The sequence below is a fragment of the Larus michahellis genome, chromosome Z, assembly GCF_964199755.1.
Source record: "Larus michahellis chromosome Z, bLarMic1.1, whole genome shotgun sequence".
NCBI classification, from domain to species: domain Eukaryota; kingdom Metazoa; phylum Chordata; class Aves; order Charadriiformes; family Laridae; genus Larus; species Larus michahellis.
This window is the reverse complement of record NC_133930.1, coordinates 13,986,469-14,002,114: the sequence shown is the minus strand read 5'-3', so window position 1 is coordinate 14,002,114 and position 15,646 is coordinate 13,986,469. Positions and strand designations below refer to the sequence as shown.

The following is a 15,646-nucleotide window of genomic DNA, read 5'->3' as shown; positions in this document are numbered from 1 at the left end:
AGGCCATCAGCTTTAACGGCTTTCATCTGCAGTGGCAGTATCTGGTGTGGAAAACCAGAATCGTGCTGATAGTGACGTTTTACCGTGAAAGCGTTTGGAAAAGCTTTTGCCATGAAGGCCTAAAATTGAGGGACTGACGATGTATTCTGGGCCTGTCCCTAATCAGGCTGGTTTAAATTCTGCAATCTTTTCACACCGTGTTTCAGCTGTGTGCCAGGCTTTCCTTCAGTAATGCAGTTCTTCGTGCTTTCTCTCCAGACTACTTGTTTTGAAATTGGTGGGGATGGAAAACGAATTCTGAACACACCTACAACTCCAGTCTTAGTCAGCGGTTGCTTGTAAATGCTGTCCTTTGTCTGTTGCGTAACGATGGAGAGACGTGCCTATAAAATTGAAGATGGTAATGGAAGCCATGGCAAATCGTACACAACTATTAAGTCAGATACAAACAATGATGAGACTCAAATCGGCATTCATATAATCTTAACAAAGAATTTGTTAGCCATTTCCAGTTTTAACTAAAGTCATGGCACAGTTTTTTAAAGGTTAAGTCGATAATCAAATGAGAGGTGATTTTTTAGTTTTAAAAAATAAGCTGATTATGTTTAAACTGTTCAGCAACCTCTGTTATTTTTGTCACTCTTTCATTTTTCCCTATTAATGCATGGGAATTTGAAAGAAGAATTTGTTGAAAGAAGCAAAATAAAATTATTTTTTAGTTAGTTGGTCTTATTGCAATGTTGGTGGTGTAATCATGTGATTGACTGCCTTACTGACACTTTTTTGTGTGAATGTATTAGTCTGGCAGCCAAGATGGCAATTTCTATTCTTTTTTTAAATTCCTATTGCAACTGTACAGCTTTTTCCTCCAAGCAAGTTGTTCTCTTCAATGTGTTATTTCCAGAGCATTCCTCTAAACCCTATGAAGACGTTAGGCTCTGTGATACTTAATATCCTTTATTAGAGGATAAGGCAGCACTGTGTAAAGCAAATAAACTTCCTGTCGTTTTGTGCTGATGGGCCCTGCTTGCTTTTGAACACAAAAATCTCTATATGCCTTGGTAAAGCATTTGTTTTCTATTTAATACTTTGTTGGAGAACTTAGTCTCCCACTAAATTGGAGAATACTGCTATTTTGTGTGGAGTTAGCATATTATTTTATAGTTTTTTTCTTGTCATTAGCATTCCCTAAATACTGATATATAAGCAATTAAGTGTTTAATCAATTTAAAATGTTTTCATCATTGCAAGATAGCTGAAATAACAGGTACTAATAAAATATCAATCAGTACATAGACTGAGTAATGTGTCTTAGAAAAACAAAGCTGTGCAAATTGTGTTTCCTTGATTCATTTCAGAGGTTATTTCTCCCAGACAGTGCAATCAGATAACTTCTCTTGTCAGTTTTCTTGGGCAGTTCATGGCTATTTTCTTTCTTTAGGTAGTATTCTCACTATGCTGAGATTAAGCAGCTCTTGTTATCTGCTTATAAATACTTACTGTTGCTCCAAGCTGCAAGGGTCAATGTGTAATAAGGAAGTAAAAAAACCCCAACCAACACCAAAAAACAACAAAAACTCTAAAACTAAACAAAAGAAGAAACCCCGACAGCACACTAAGCAGACTTAGATATGAAACTGCCTGAAGGGATTATTTTTATTGTTACTACACCTCTTGTTCTCTTTTTAAGATTTCTAAAATGTGAAGTTATCCCATTTTGTTGTCTAAAGATGAAGTAACAAGAGCTCTTAGTTTTGGGCAGTTCTATCAGTCCAAAAGGTCTAATGATGCCTGTAAAGTGAAGTCTTACTTCAGGTTTCTTAACAGCATAGTTTTGCAGAGTACAGCAGGCTTGAGAAACCTGCCACAGGTGGTGTTTCTCTTTGGCCAAGTGAAATGTACTGGAACAAATTCCAAATGAACTAGCAAACTATTCCCTGACAGAAGGGCAAAAGGTCATCATTGAACTGGCCATTGATATTTTGCTGGAGATGGCAGCTTTCAGTTTATACTTGCTGCCGAGTTGTGAATTCAGCTTGAGGTGGGAGAGGCTGTCACACAGCTGTTTTTTTCAGTATGCTGTGGCTCTCACTCACTTTTATCCATTACTGTCTTTGATACCTCAACATCAGGTGATGTTGTGTTTTTTTCCCAGATGTAATTATGGTGTTTAAAATAGAGTAAGGCAAGGAAATCTCTAGCTGCTTCATTCTTCAAGTGTTTTAACTGAAATATGCAAGATTTCTAAAAATGCAACTTTTCCAAATCTGTTTGGTGATCTTTACCCTAGAATACTTCAAGAACAACAACAATGAAAGAATGTAGTAGTCTAAAAATGACTGAGCTACCAAAGGTACAAAAAACAGAAGCATGGTGGCTGTCTTTATTGCTAATTTTTGAAGGAACAGGGAGAACTACAGCTCAGCAGACTAGTCTGCTTCCTTTTGAATTCTTGAAAAAAAATCTGGAACAAATTGTTAAAGCAGAAGCTGCTGCCTGAGCATTCACACACCATTCAAGGAGTCACACACACGACCTGTGTCTGTCACTGCTTGGACCAGGGTCCCTTTGCAGCAGGTGACCCCAGTGGGCCAACTGGTTCCTCTTTAGACTCCTCACACACACTTACTGTTAGGCGTGGTCCATCCTTCTTCAGGCTAAAGCTGGCATCAGGTTTTATAAAACTAAGTAATTTAATTGAAAGGTACAGCAGCAGGGTGAGCCCAGGCTGGGTGCCTCCTGAGAAGGACATTGAACAAAGAAATCTCTGGGCAATTATACTCTTGCAGTCTATACATCTGCCCCTTATCCGCTCTTCACGTGCCTTTTAGTCCAATGGTGATTTTTGATCTGGGGTCTTCCAGCACCTTGTTGGAGTCTTTTTCTGTGCCCAGGCAGGCTGGCCGTTGACTGTCCTTACCTTGTTGATGTGCAGTCTCTGCTGATGGTTGTCGCCTCCTTAACTTCTGGTTTAGGCTTCTTGTGCACCTGCACTCGCTGGCAGAGTGTGGGGAACTGAAAAGTCACAGACTTGGGAAAACACTGCCAAAACATTAGTGTGTTACCCACATCTTCTGATACTAAAAGACTAAATACAGCATCGTACGAGCTGCTAGGAAAACTACTAAGAAAAATGACTCTATTGCAACCTAAAGGCTCCAGCAAATCTACTCATGCTAAGTAAAGCTAGGCAGTGTACATCACACCATATTATAACCCTAAGTAATTAATTATAATTAAAGCTTACTTATTTAAGCTAAACAACTAATATCTCTTACAAAAAGCTATTTGTAAGCCTGTAGAATATAATAGCAGAGTAAAACTGTCACTTTGTCAAGGACAGCTGTTGAAGTAATCTAACTTATGCAACAGATAGGCCTACTGTATACAAGAAGATCAGTTGACGTCTTATATTTGGTCTTTAATGGCACTTTTGATTCTGTTTCTCAGGATGTTTTTGCTGGGGAAGAACAGTTAGGAACAGCTACAGTTGCCATTAAGGAGGACAGTTCCTTGTCAACTTCTCTTCAGTATTTGCACAAAAAGTTTCCAAAATTAAATAATGTTATTATTAACACTTAAGAAGGCACAATGCTAAGAGGAATTGCAGACCTTTCTGAGCGTGGTAGTGGAAATCAAAATGCCTTGAAGATTCAGAAGCCTGTGGGAGGGGAAAAGGTACAAATGAGTAGAGTTCTGTGTCTGAGCTTAAGCAGGAACAATCAACTACACAAATACAGGATAGAGAACAGTGTTGTGTTTCTTGGATGGAAAGAATTTGGAGGGCATAATAGGCTGAATATGTGAATGGAGCATCATGCAGGTTGTACTTCTATGTATACATTTTGGTAAGGTATGTAAAGCAATGTTTACTCTCCGTTCAGGCCTTCTCAGGCATTACCTGGGATACTGCCTGGGTTCCAGCTCAGGGCAGAAGGATGAAGGTAAGATGGGGAGAGTGTCAAGGGCAGCAATGAGAAATCTGCAGGAAGTGTCATGTTAGACTGACTGGAAGGGGTTGAAGCACCATTACATTAGTTTGCAGAATGAACAATATGCTGGTAAAACTCTTTCCCACAAAGTTTGAAAAGAATAAAACTGTTGTACAGTCTGATCTGAGCTTTATGATTAAAGGGGTACTTGAGTCCATTTTAGTGAGACCAAGGTACTTTCCTCACAGATAAGCTCTGCTCTTTTTAGCCCTTCTTTAAGATTATGATATTGGAGTGTCTTTGTTGTTAAAATTGGTGCTGTTAAAAGCTCTAAGCAAGTGTGGGTTTTTTCATTCTCTGCTGTTTCATTTAGTAACTCGAGTATTTCTGTACCAGGTAGGGTAGTTAGTTCATTTGTAATGTAGATGGTCATGAGTGTGGTTAGTCTTGAGGTTGGCAAGGTAATTTAATACTTTTGATAATAGGGAGTCTCCAAGGGAATTAAGTGTGAACTGAGCCCTTTATTGTGCTTGCAAGGACTTACTAGATGTGTTTGGAGTCCAGAAGATTTCATGTCAGAATTTTGAAATGTATGTCCTGTATGGTGGTAACCAAACTCTTTCATTCACAACATTAAAAACTTACTGATTTTGTCCACATCTGAAACAAAGCAAGAAAATCAAAGCCTACACAAGAGCATGTCCTTGTCTTTTATTGGTTAAGTTGCACTTCCAGCGCCAGTGTTTCAGCTTTGATCTTGTTTGTATTAATCCGTAGCTGTCCAGAAAGGGAGTATGCCAATATATACTCTTCCCTTTAGAGTTAGGAATGTCATTACTTTTTTTTTCATTGCTTAATAGGAGCATCTTCTAAGCAGTTAAAGGTTGTGTAGTACAAGAGAACTCTTCTGAAGTAGTTCATTGATCTCAGGAGGATGTTCTTTAGGGGTTCAGGAATTTCAGCCAGCTGATACTAGGGAGCCATGTGTTAATAGTGAGAAGCCTGTCTAACTAAAATGAAGAAGCATAATTATGGATAAGGAACTTGGCTTTCTTTGAGTTAACAACCAGCTTCAGAGGCAAATGCTGCTTGCCACAGGAAGGCATGGCTTTACAGCCTGCTGTAATTTATTTCAAGGTCTGAGATGAATAATTCTAGTAGCATGGGTCCCAAACAGGGCTGTATTCTTAGGCAGGATTTAGCACACAGTAAGAGTTCCTCTCAAGCATTGCATTTCTCACTTTGTGGATTTTTTTCCATTTAAGCTTTTTGTGCTGAGAACTAGTTTTAAGTTGTTTCTGTCCAAAAATTTTGAACTGTCATTTTGAAAATGTATATACATTATTTCAAAACAACTCTATTTGTCATCAGTTGCAGTCTCATAAAAAATAGGCCTTCTCTTTTGTATTTTCAGACTGAAATAGGAACCAGGTGAAGAACAGAAAAATGTAGTTTACTTTGATAACTGCAAAGTTGCTCTTGGCTTTGAGAGTGAGTTAAGTTGTGGTAGGACTCAATTCCCTGTCTATTTTAGCATATTCAGTACACGTTAATAATCTTTTTGTAATTCCCTCATGGTAGTAACTGAGCTGAGCACAGCATCTTGCACAAACACTTTTCACCTTCTGTTTTGATAGCAGCATTTTAGGTGTGACTATAGTTAAAAAAAAATAAAATTGTATAGGTGTGATTAATGGAGGGCATGCTGTATAATTTTTTTGTTTACATAGCATAAGGTGTGGCTATAATGGACAACCAAAGCTATGTATGTCAGTAAGTACTGCCTTAATAAAGTCAATACATAGTATTTCTTTTCCTTTTTTTTTTTGGGGGGTGGGAATTTGCTACTATACTATCAGTACAAAAGACTCTGTTTTCTGAGGAAAAAAGAGTAGTACAGTAGAATAGACAAGGACTTGCTTAGAATAAGTGATTGAGAAATAGGTTAGGTATTCTGCATTCAGCATTTACAAATGATCTAGACAAAATGTAGTACAAACAGATGAAGGGGATACTTTGACCTAACAGGAATGCTGATGATATGAGAAATGCGTTAAATGAAAGGCAGAATATAAAAAGTAAGTGTATGCATCTTTGATAAGAAACAGCAAGGTAACTTGAGCTATTTTCAGCGTATGGGCTGCTCTGTGTCTAACAGCTGATACGGAGTAAACTGACTGCTCTCACTATTTGGAATTTAAATATGAAAGTAGCAAAATGAGGGGAACCATCTTTGGTGAAAAATCATGGAATGATTATTCTGTGTGCCCTCAAGGAAGTACTGGTATAACAATCTTTAGAAATTTTTAGTGGAAATAAGACAATTTTCACTGGTTAGTGCCCTCACACATAACACATCTGCTTAAGCAATATACTGAGAGATTAGCAAAGGAGATGGTTCACTTGAACAAATTATGAAGGGATTTAAAAGTAAATTGAGGAAAAATTTAGTAGTAGTATTTCATTTATCTGTAAAGTTCCAGTGAAAAGTTAAAGCAACGAGAATACAGTAGTGGGGAAGCAAAGGCTATTTTAGTTAGATCAAACTATCTAAGATGGTAGTCTTGACAGAGAAGCAAGTTAACCTGAACAGTTTAATAAACTTTTTTTTTTTTAATGTGTGAAGTGCCTGTGGTATAATAATGCTTATTAAAATGGTTAGAAGCAGTTTTAACTACCTATGTAACAAGTCAGTGAAATTTGTGCAGCTTACTGGCCCTTTGCATAATAGCATGCCTGTATCAAGATGTATGAACTTTCTTGGCATTTCTAGCAGTCCTGACCGTAATACAGAGTAAGTAAACCCAGAAGGATGAGCAAAGCAAAAATATATATCACAGCAAGACAAATAACAAATGAACCGAGACTTTTGTTTGTGTGAAGAACAGAAGAGGGGTAGGAAGGTGAATTAGCTACCACGTTGCCTCTTATTACATGAAATTTCAAACCTAAAAGAGGTACATCACAAATAGACTAACATATACTTTGCTGCGTTTTTATGCTCTGTTAACTCTGAGTACAGAATTTAAATGCATAGTTGAGGAACAGTCCATTAACAAGCTTTCCAGAAACATTTAATTTGAACATTTAACCCTTTGTCCAAATTAGCAGATTTCTTCTGAAAGAAAAATAAAAGCAGAATAGATTTTCTTTTGAAATTTATAGTGGACTTAAAAGCCAGGCTTATAATCTTAGTCAAGCACAGAGATTTGACTTTTGGATCTATTGTATATCAAGAAGATGAAAAGGAGTTATCCTAATACGTTGCTAGAAATCACGAAATTAGAATGACACATTACTTTGATTTGTGCAGAGGACTTTAAAGCACCTTCATGAAAATCTTGTTCTTCATCTGATTAGAGTTCTTGTCATGAAATGAGAAAAGTCTATTAATATGTTTTTAAATGTCTGTTAATCAACTTTTTCTGCGTAAATATCCTCTGGATATTTTAATCTAATTAAATGTCTTTCTGTCTTCCAGTTGTGATCTGCTTTCTTAAGCGAGCTGCGCTGTATGGCTGGAGTGAACATTCAATAATGAGTGGTGCAGCGTTGGGCCTTGAGATAGTATTTGTCTTTTTTCTGGCCTTATTCCTACTTCATCGATATGGAGACTTCAAGAAACAGCATAGGCTGGTGATCATAGCAACATTATTGGCTTGGTATCTTTGCTTTCTCATTGTATTTATACTGCCTCTGGATGTCAGTACGGTAAGAAACTTGTGAGACTTTCTGCTTAGTTGTGTAAAATGTATATGGTATTTTTTTAATCATAATTTCAGAAGACAGTATCTTAAACAGCAAATTAATTTTCCAAATAGTATCTTATTAAACTAAACACTTGTTACCTTTTTGCATGACAATGTGTGTTTACAAATAATTTTATTTTTGTTAATCTCATCAGAGAACAAATCTATTTCAAATATTTTAAAATTACATTATTTGTTTATAGCAATTTTTTATCTGCTTAGTCAACATAAAAACACTTTCAGTTTTTTACTTACTTATCCTGCAGATTGCTTGCTGTTTTGAGGCTCTATTAGTGTAATTGCTCCCAAATGTAAACCTGGAGTACAGGAAATTTCTTTAAAAATGGGAATTATTATTTTTAAATAAATATTGTACCTTTTCCTGGTCACTGATATAAATATAATTGTCTTTTAGACTATTTATAATCGGTGCAAACTTGCAGTTAACTCCAGCCCTGCAGAAAGTAATGGCTCCTACGTTACTCTTGCTCCAAGGTATAAGCTATGTGTTTTCTTTATTAGACTGTTTTTAAAGAAGTATTTTATGTTTTTCTCTTTTTTAAATTATAGCAGTGTGTTTTGAAGACTAATAAGCAAATGCTACCTGTGTGATATGATATTTAAAGATTATAATCACACAGGAGGGTGAGGGAAGAAGTGAAGAAAAGTGCATCTGCATCTCTTGGTAGTAATTTATACAGTAGTTCTAACTGATTATGTAAACATTCCTCTTTCTTAAGCGTCATGATAGATTTCTTCTGTTTTGTTGTTAAAGCAGTGGAACTAAGCTTTTCAAGCAACCTCGGTTATCTGTGAAGAGAGACCTTGGTGAATGCTTATCTTTTCTTCACAATTTTAAAGACTTTTGACTGGAAAATCTGGTTTTATAAGGTATTTATATACCTTATGAATGAAATTAGGAGGCTTGTCTTATATATAAGTAGCATATCTAATTGCTTATTATAATTGCAAATATATAGTAATTGAAGTTATCTGAAATTTACTATATTCTACCAAAGTAACGATAGCCTGCTCACCATCTTCTGTCAGGAAGGAAGTGACCTCTAAAACATGAGGAATGTGGGCTCTTTCCATGGCTGCTTGTTCTTTAGATGTGTGCAGTGTAGTTATCTGTAAGAGCATTTAAGGTGTTACTTAATACATCCATGCAATGTATCGCCATTTTTGTTTCCCCAAAGCAGAGACTATCTGAATGTTGTACATCCGTGGAAGAACAGTAAAATGCCAGACTTAATGGCACAACATTTTACCCTTTATTTAAGTCTATGTTAGTTAAACACAGATAAATACACAATTTGAAAACTATTTAAATTTAGCTATAGTTTCAGAACATGCTGATGGATGTTGTACTACAGTATATGACTTGAGTGTTCAAATAGAATTATCAACTTAAGTAGTAATTGAGCAGATACTGTGTTGGTGCAGCTCAGATCTGAAAACTTTGTTTGAAACCTTTAGTCACACTACCTGTCATTCTATAGTAATTTGATAGTTTTGAAAATATTTAGGCAGTGTACATAGAAACTCACAGCTCAGGCTTAACTAGTTTGACCCTGGGAAACACCAATTATTTCTCAATAGATACTCCTATTAAATTGACTGCATTGCCCCTTGACTCACCATGGCTTCATTACCCAGACAGGTGTGGGGGGAAAAAACCCCCGAAGTGTCTTAGTGTGGATGGGCACTTTGCCTTTTGCTCTTTTTTTACTTAAAGACTCTCATGGCTTTTCTGATCTTCTGGAGCAAATGCTACCTGTCAGAAAAGTATTGGGTCGACAAGTCAAAGTGTATACAAACCTGACTGAATCCATCTGGGTGACAGAAAAAATGACTAATACGCTTTTAACAACCAAATGCTCTACATAGTACAGCTAGGTGATGGGGTCCCTAGGTACTTTTTAAAAACCTATTGCGCTAACTAAAGTTGAATGGTCTTCTGTCTACAGAAATGTTTTGGGGTTTTTTTGCATGAAGAAAGTAATTCCTACCCAAAAAGAAAAATTGTAACCTTAAATTGCTTAATTGCTTATTTCTCTTTAGTCTTTGAGCTACTCTTTTTTTTTTTTTTCTCGAAGAAAGCTGTCTTGTCCAGATATGTTTTTTGCAGTGAGGAGAACGATAAATATTTCTAAGTGGTGATTCAGTCTATTTTCTTTTGAGATATTTGACAGTTGACTACTTAGTCAAATAGTAGTGTATTACTTCTATGCTACTTTCAAAGACCTTTCTAGGTAGGGGAATTTATATAAATTTTTTTTTTATGCTCCTGGCCCTACAACTAACAATCAACTTATTTACATTGTTACAGCAAGCAAAAATGTTTCAAACCATGGAGTTATATTCCTAGTGGTATTATGCCAATTTTCTGGCGTGTTGTATATTGGACATCGCAGTTTTTAACATGGTAAGTAAGGCACAAGAATATGACAGACTATGTTATAGGTATAATTTCTAAGTGCAACATCTTAACAGTCACAGCATACTCTTTAAGACTATATATCACTATTCCATAGAGCTGTCTAATCAGGTATTATTTGCTAGCAGTGAAATTTCTCTAATAATTACTGTACTAAATTGAGCATACTTTTTCTTTTATTCCTTTTTCAGGTGGCAACAATTTACTCTTGGTTCATTTTTATAGTTGAAACTGAGCAATTTATTCATACATGTGTTTATCGATAGATTGTCTGAAAAAAGTGGGTTTTAGGCAAAAGCACACCAAAATAATTCCAGGAATAAGTTGGGTACTTTTTGAGTAATATTGTAAATTATTTGGCTTTATACTATATAAAGCTATAGATATAGCTACAGCAAACAGGTTGTGTGTGCTTTTGGGTTATATTGATGTGTGGTCTCTGTCCAACCTATCATCAAATAATGATTTTTGTAGCTCAAGAATATCAAGGTTGGTATTGAGTTCTCGATTAACACACGTTTTTCATAGTAAAGCTAACTGTATTGTTTTTATCTGCAGTTTGTTTAATGTTAGCCATCAGACCAGTACATCTAGAATAAAAATATATAACTAGCTAATTTTGTTAAAAGCTTCGGAGTCTTTAGCCTAAACACCCTGATCTCAGTATCCTGCCACTGCTAAAATACTTTTTTTTGGTTGGCTGATATGGTTTGGTTTGTTTTTGTTTGCTTTCCTCCTAGGATTCTGCTACCTTTCATGCAGTCATATGCTAGATCAGGAGGGTTCTCCATTACTGGAAAGATTAAAACTGCATTGATTGAGAATGCAATCTATTACGGCACTTACTTGCTGATTTTTGGAGCATTTTTAATATATGTGGCTGTAAACCCAAACTTCAATTTACAATGGTAAGAATAATGTTGTAAGCACTTGCATGAGTTTTTACGAAATTGTCACAGGTAATCTTTTCTGTAGATGAAATGAGTCTTTTTTAAGAAACAGTTTTAATTGATCTGATTTTTGCTAGGCAGTTGAAAAGTTCTGTTAATGTTTTTATGGAAAGGGATTTTTTGACTATTTATAGAGATTTGTCTTTTGATTTTCTGATTTTGATATGTATGGCAGAAGAATCCTTTTATATTTGCAATGTTTTTTTTTCTTCCCTACAAATGCATTGCAAATTACGGCAGAAGCTTTCCCAGTGTTTTCAGAATAACATCTTTTTAAAAGTCAGTATTTCCTGTGTAGTGCTTCTGTCTACTAGATTATATTTACAGGTCATAAGGTAAGTTAAAATAATCAGCATTTATAACATTGCTAATGTTCTTCCATACTAGATACAGTAGTAAACAGTCATGTACCTCACTTTTGATAGATTTTTGAAGTTCATGCTTCCTAAAGGAACATACTCATTTGAAAACAAAGATTTTTGTCTTCCTCCAGAGGGGGAAAACACATGGGGAGATACAGAAAAATTGTGGCAACTATAAGTATGGCCAAGAAGCAGACTGGCCCTAGGCAAGAATTACAGGTGATGCTAAGTCTGTTCCTGTAAACTTGAAAGTCATATTTGTGCATAGATACTTCAAGGTTACTTTCTTGCGAGTAGGGTAGGAGGATGTTGTTTGTTTCTTTTTTTCTTTTTTGTTTGTGATACTCGTTTTTTCCTTAGGAACCAACTTCAGACTATTGGGATAGCCGCTGCAAACACATGGGGTCTCTTTCTTCTTGTGTTGCTTTTGGGTTATGGTTTGGTGGAAATTCCCCGTTCTCACTGGAATGGGGCCAAGAGGGGTTATCTACTCATGAAGACCTATTTCAAGGCTGCCAAACTGATGACCGAAAAAGCAGATGCAGAGGAGAATTTAGAGGATGTTATGGAGGTAAGTAACTAGCTTTTGTTATGAAATAAGTGAAGGCTGCTGTTAATCATCTCTGAATTTCCTGGTGTTGGGCACTTGTGGCGAGAAAACTCAAGTAGCATGAAGCTACTGTGTGCCACTGGATGATGCTTGATCCTGGGTAAAAATCAAAAGAGAAGTAGTCCCTGAAGTGCAAGTTGATAGCCATTATTGTTGGTTTTATTCTTTTGTTGACCCTTTTGGAATAATATTGATTGCTAGCAAATAACATTCCAGAATGAACTTGAAAATCATAGAATAGTTTGGGTTGGAAGGGACCCTAAAGGTCATCTAGTCCAATGTCCCCTGCAGTGGGCGGGGGGCACCTTCCAGTAGATCAGCTTGCTCAGAGCCCCATCCAATCTGACCTTGAATGCTTCCAGGGGTGGGGCATCTGCCACCTCTCTGGGAACCTGTGCCAATGTTTCACCACCCTCACTTGTCGTGGATCAAAAGACAGATGAGCTGATGGAGTCCTCCTCAGAGGTCAGTCATTGAAGAAAGAGAGCCATTGAAGAAGAGCCCACTGGAGAAGATCCGAAGAAGAGGAGCCCTTGGAGAGGAGCCAGCCTGATCCCTCAGCTTTTATACTGAGCGTGGCAGGTGGGATGGAACACCCTGTGGACAGGTCGGTTGGGGTCACCTGACCTATCCACCAGTGTAAGCCTTCCACAGGGTAAACAACCGAGTCAGATGACACCGGTTGCCCCAGCAACAAGTGTGAGCAAGAGCCTCTCTCACTGAACAGAAAGTTGAATCTGCTTCACCCCAAACCACGACATCACTGTAAAAGATTTCTTTTTCAGAGTCTTGACTTTACTCTTTGCCTGAAAGTATAGCGTACAGATGTTTGACTGGTGTTCATGAAAATTGTGTTTATCTGCTTTTATGTGCTGCTCCCAGTATATTTCTGGAATCTTGAGAAGACTTTTCAATTTGGATTTGCAGGACCGTGCTATGTGCCTTTTGAGAAGAGAATATATAGATCATTGTTTTTTTCAAAGAGTGTTTTTTGAGACTGTATTTATTGTTCTTTGTGAGTGAGCAACAGGCTCTAATGTAGTTCAAGAATAGAATGGAAATGCAACCCATTGAAAAGCTGTTCCCTGTTCTACTGCTTTGCTACCATGGCTTGAAAAGAATACTTCTGAAGAGTTGTAAGGTAGGGTGGTAACTTCTTCTGTGATATGTCAACAAAAAATAACAGTAGAATCTTCGTTCTTCGATAATAGCACTTTGAAGAAATTGCTAAAAACATCTGTGTGGGACATAACTACATAACTTACTATAAAATGCGCAACAAAAACTTTGTTTACCAGGCTAGCACTTAGAATAGAACAGAATAGAGTATTTCAGTTTGAAGAGACCTACGACAGTCATCTAGTCTGACTGCCTGACCGCTTCAGGGCTGACCAAAACTTAAAGGAAATTATTAAGAGCATTGTCAAAATGCCTGGAGGGGGAGATGCTGAGCTCCAGTGACAGGGCACACGGAATGGTTCAAAGCTGTGCAGGGGACATTTAGACTGGACATTAGGAAGCATTTCTTCACCAAGAAGGTGTTCAAACACTAGAACAGGTTTCCTAGAGAGCTGGTCAATGCTCTAAGCCTGTCAGTACTGAAGAGACATTTGGACCTCATGAAGTGAAGTTCAAAACTCCTGAAGTTCAACAAGGCCAAGTGCAAGGTCATGCGTGTGGGTCCGGGCAGTCCCAAGCACAGATACAGGCTGGGCGGAGAATGGATTGGGAGCAGCCCTGAGAAGGACTTCGGGGTCCTTTGATGAGAAGCTCAACATGAGCTGGCCATGTGCGCTTGCAGCCTGGTCTTGAACACTTACAGGGAAGGGGCATCCACAACTTCTGTGGACAACCTGTTACAGTATCTCACCACCCTCACAGTGAAAATTTCTTCCTAATATCTAATCTAAATCTCCCCTTTTTCAGTTTAAAATTGTTACCCCTCATCCTATTGCTACACTCCCTGATAAAGGCCAGATTGGACATAGTGGAAGATGTCCCTGCCCATGGCAGGGGCATTGGAACTAGATGATCTTTAAGGTCCCTTCCAACTCTAACCATTCTATGTTTCTATAACAATAATCCCACAACATGATGAAAAATTCTTTGCCACAGACTAATCAGGTCTCTTGTCATCGTTCCCTCAGGAGATTTCAGAGGGTATCCAGAAATTCTGACAGTCATCTGTTGGAACAGCCTTTTGTATATGCCTAAGGACTGTATATCCATTTAGCCTCCCATGTCACACTAAACAAATACAATTTTTCTGTCTGCTAATCATCCTATTTGACAGGATTTCTAAGCCTTTACAATTATTTCTGTCTTCCAGACTCTATAACTTATATCTTTTTTTTTAAACTGCTGTTAGTAACAACAAGAAATCATCAAAATCTTATCTCTGTATTGCCAACAGGATAAAGAATAAAATCTAGTTCTCACTAAGCCTGATAAACTGCTAGAGCCAGTTCTGACACAACTTACCTAGCTGTTAGGTAGCATCGTTTTATTACTAATAAACGCCAGATGGTGTCGGAAGTGAGCTATGTGAAGATAAATGTGAGGAAGATATAAAAGGAAGTAGTGTAAAATGATATTCATCAAGCTTCTCAAAGTAATAAAAGTGAAACTAAACCAGGTAAGATAGAAATTCCTCCTTTTTACCTACAACTAAAACAAGAAAGCATTTTCCATTTCAACATTCATGGATAGAAACCAAGCCTCCACACATTCACAGAGTAATGTTTGCACACTTGACATCATGGGTTTTTTTAAAACAATACGTATATGTTCTTTATAAATACTCCTTCAGTTATCTTTTTTTAGATGTCTAGTAAAGCTGTGCCTTTTAGGAAGTTATTTGTTTTTAAGATCTCATGGTTATTTTTTCCATTGTGAGGGATGAAACTCCTATCTGACCCTGTAGAATTTTTAAATCTATTTAACATAATGAAACAACAACTTTTTTTTTTCCTCAACAGGAAGTCCGTAAAGTAAGTGAGAGTATCAAGTACAACCACCCTTTAAGAAAATGTGTTGATACAATACTGAAAAAGGTAACAAATTGCTCATCTTCAGCCATAATTGTTCAATTTGGGAGGGGGTGCTTCCTGCAGCTACTGAATACTTACTTGTACATTATTTTCTTTTCCCCTTAACATAAAATCTCTGATTAGCATCTTGTGAGTTTCTGACCAGACTTTGAGTTGAAATTCATTGTGGAATGCTTTCTTATGGTGTATGTAATTATCTGCTGTATTTTAACATATGTAGTATTTTAGAAAAATCTACAGTTAAAGTGAGCTTTTCAGTTGCATGAAATGCCCCAAACATTTACGAATAATTTACAAAGAGCACGTGCTACTCCTTCATCTTCCACTTAATTTGCCTTTTCCTTCTAGTGTCCTGCTGAGTACCAGGAAAGAATGGGTAGGAACATGGATGATTATGAAGATTTTGATGAAAGACAGAACAGTTATCCCAGTGAAAAAAGTTTGGTCAAACTTCACAAGCAGGTATATTAATAAATGAGAGAACGCCTCACTTATGCTAATGTAATTAGAATAAATACTAGTCAAAGGAAGGATTTTCAGTGCACTTTACCTG

At 37.0% G+C, this 15,646-nt stretch overlaps 1 protein-coding gene across 5 annotated transcripts in view; it reads left to right on the top strand.

Annotated features, from left to right (window-relative positions):
• Nucleotides 1-15,646, top strand: part of LMBRD2 (LMBR1 domain containing 2) — a 30,820-nt gene that overhangs the window by 499 nt on the left and 14,675 nt on the right. For 2 of the 5 annotated variants that reach the window (XM_074569244.1, XM_074569243.1), the window contains exons 2-9: nt 3-400; nt 7,414-7,643; nt 8,097-8,176; nt 10,014-10,109; nt 10,862-11,029; nt 11,794-12,004; nt 15,022-15,096; nt 15,442-15,555. In XM_074569244.1, the coding sequence (XP_074425345.1) occupies nt 343-400; nt 7,414-7,643; nt 8,097-8,176; nt 10,014-10,109; nt 10,862-11,029; nt 11,794-12,004; nt 15,022-15,096; nt 15,442-15,555 (1,032 nt within the window). In that variant the 5' untranslated portion in view covers nt 3-342. The remainder of the gene's footprint in view (nt 1-2; nt 401-7,413; nt 7,644-8,096; nt 8,177-10,013; nt 10,110-10,861; nt 11,030-11,793; nt 12,005-15,021; nt 15,097-15,441; nt 15,556-15,646) is intronic. The other 3 variants (XM_074569246.1, XM_074569245.1, XM_074569242.1) reach the window with 2 other exon arrangements.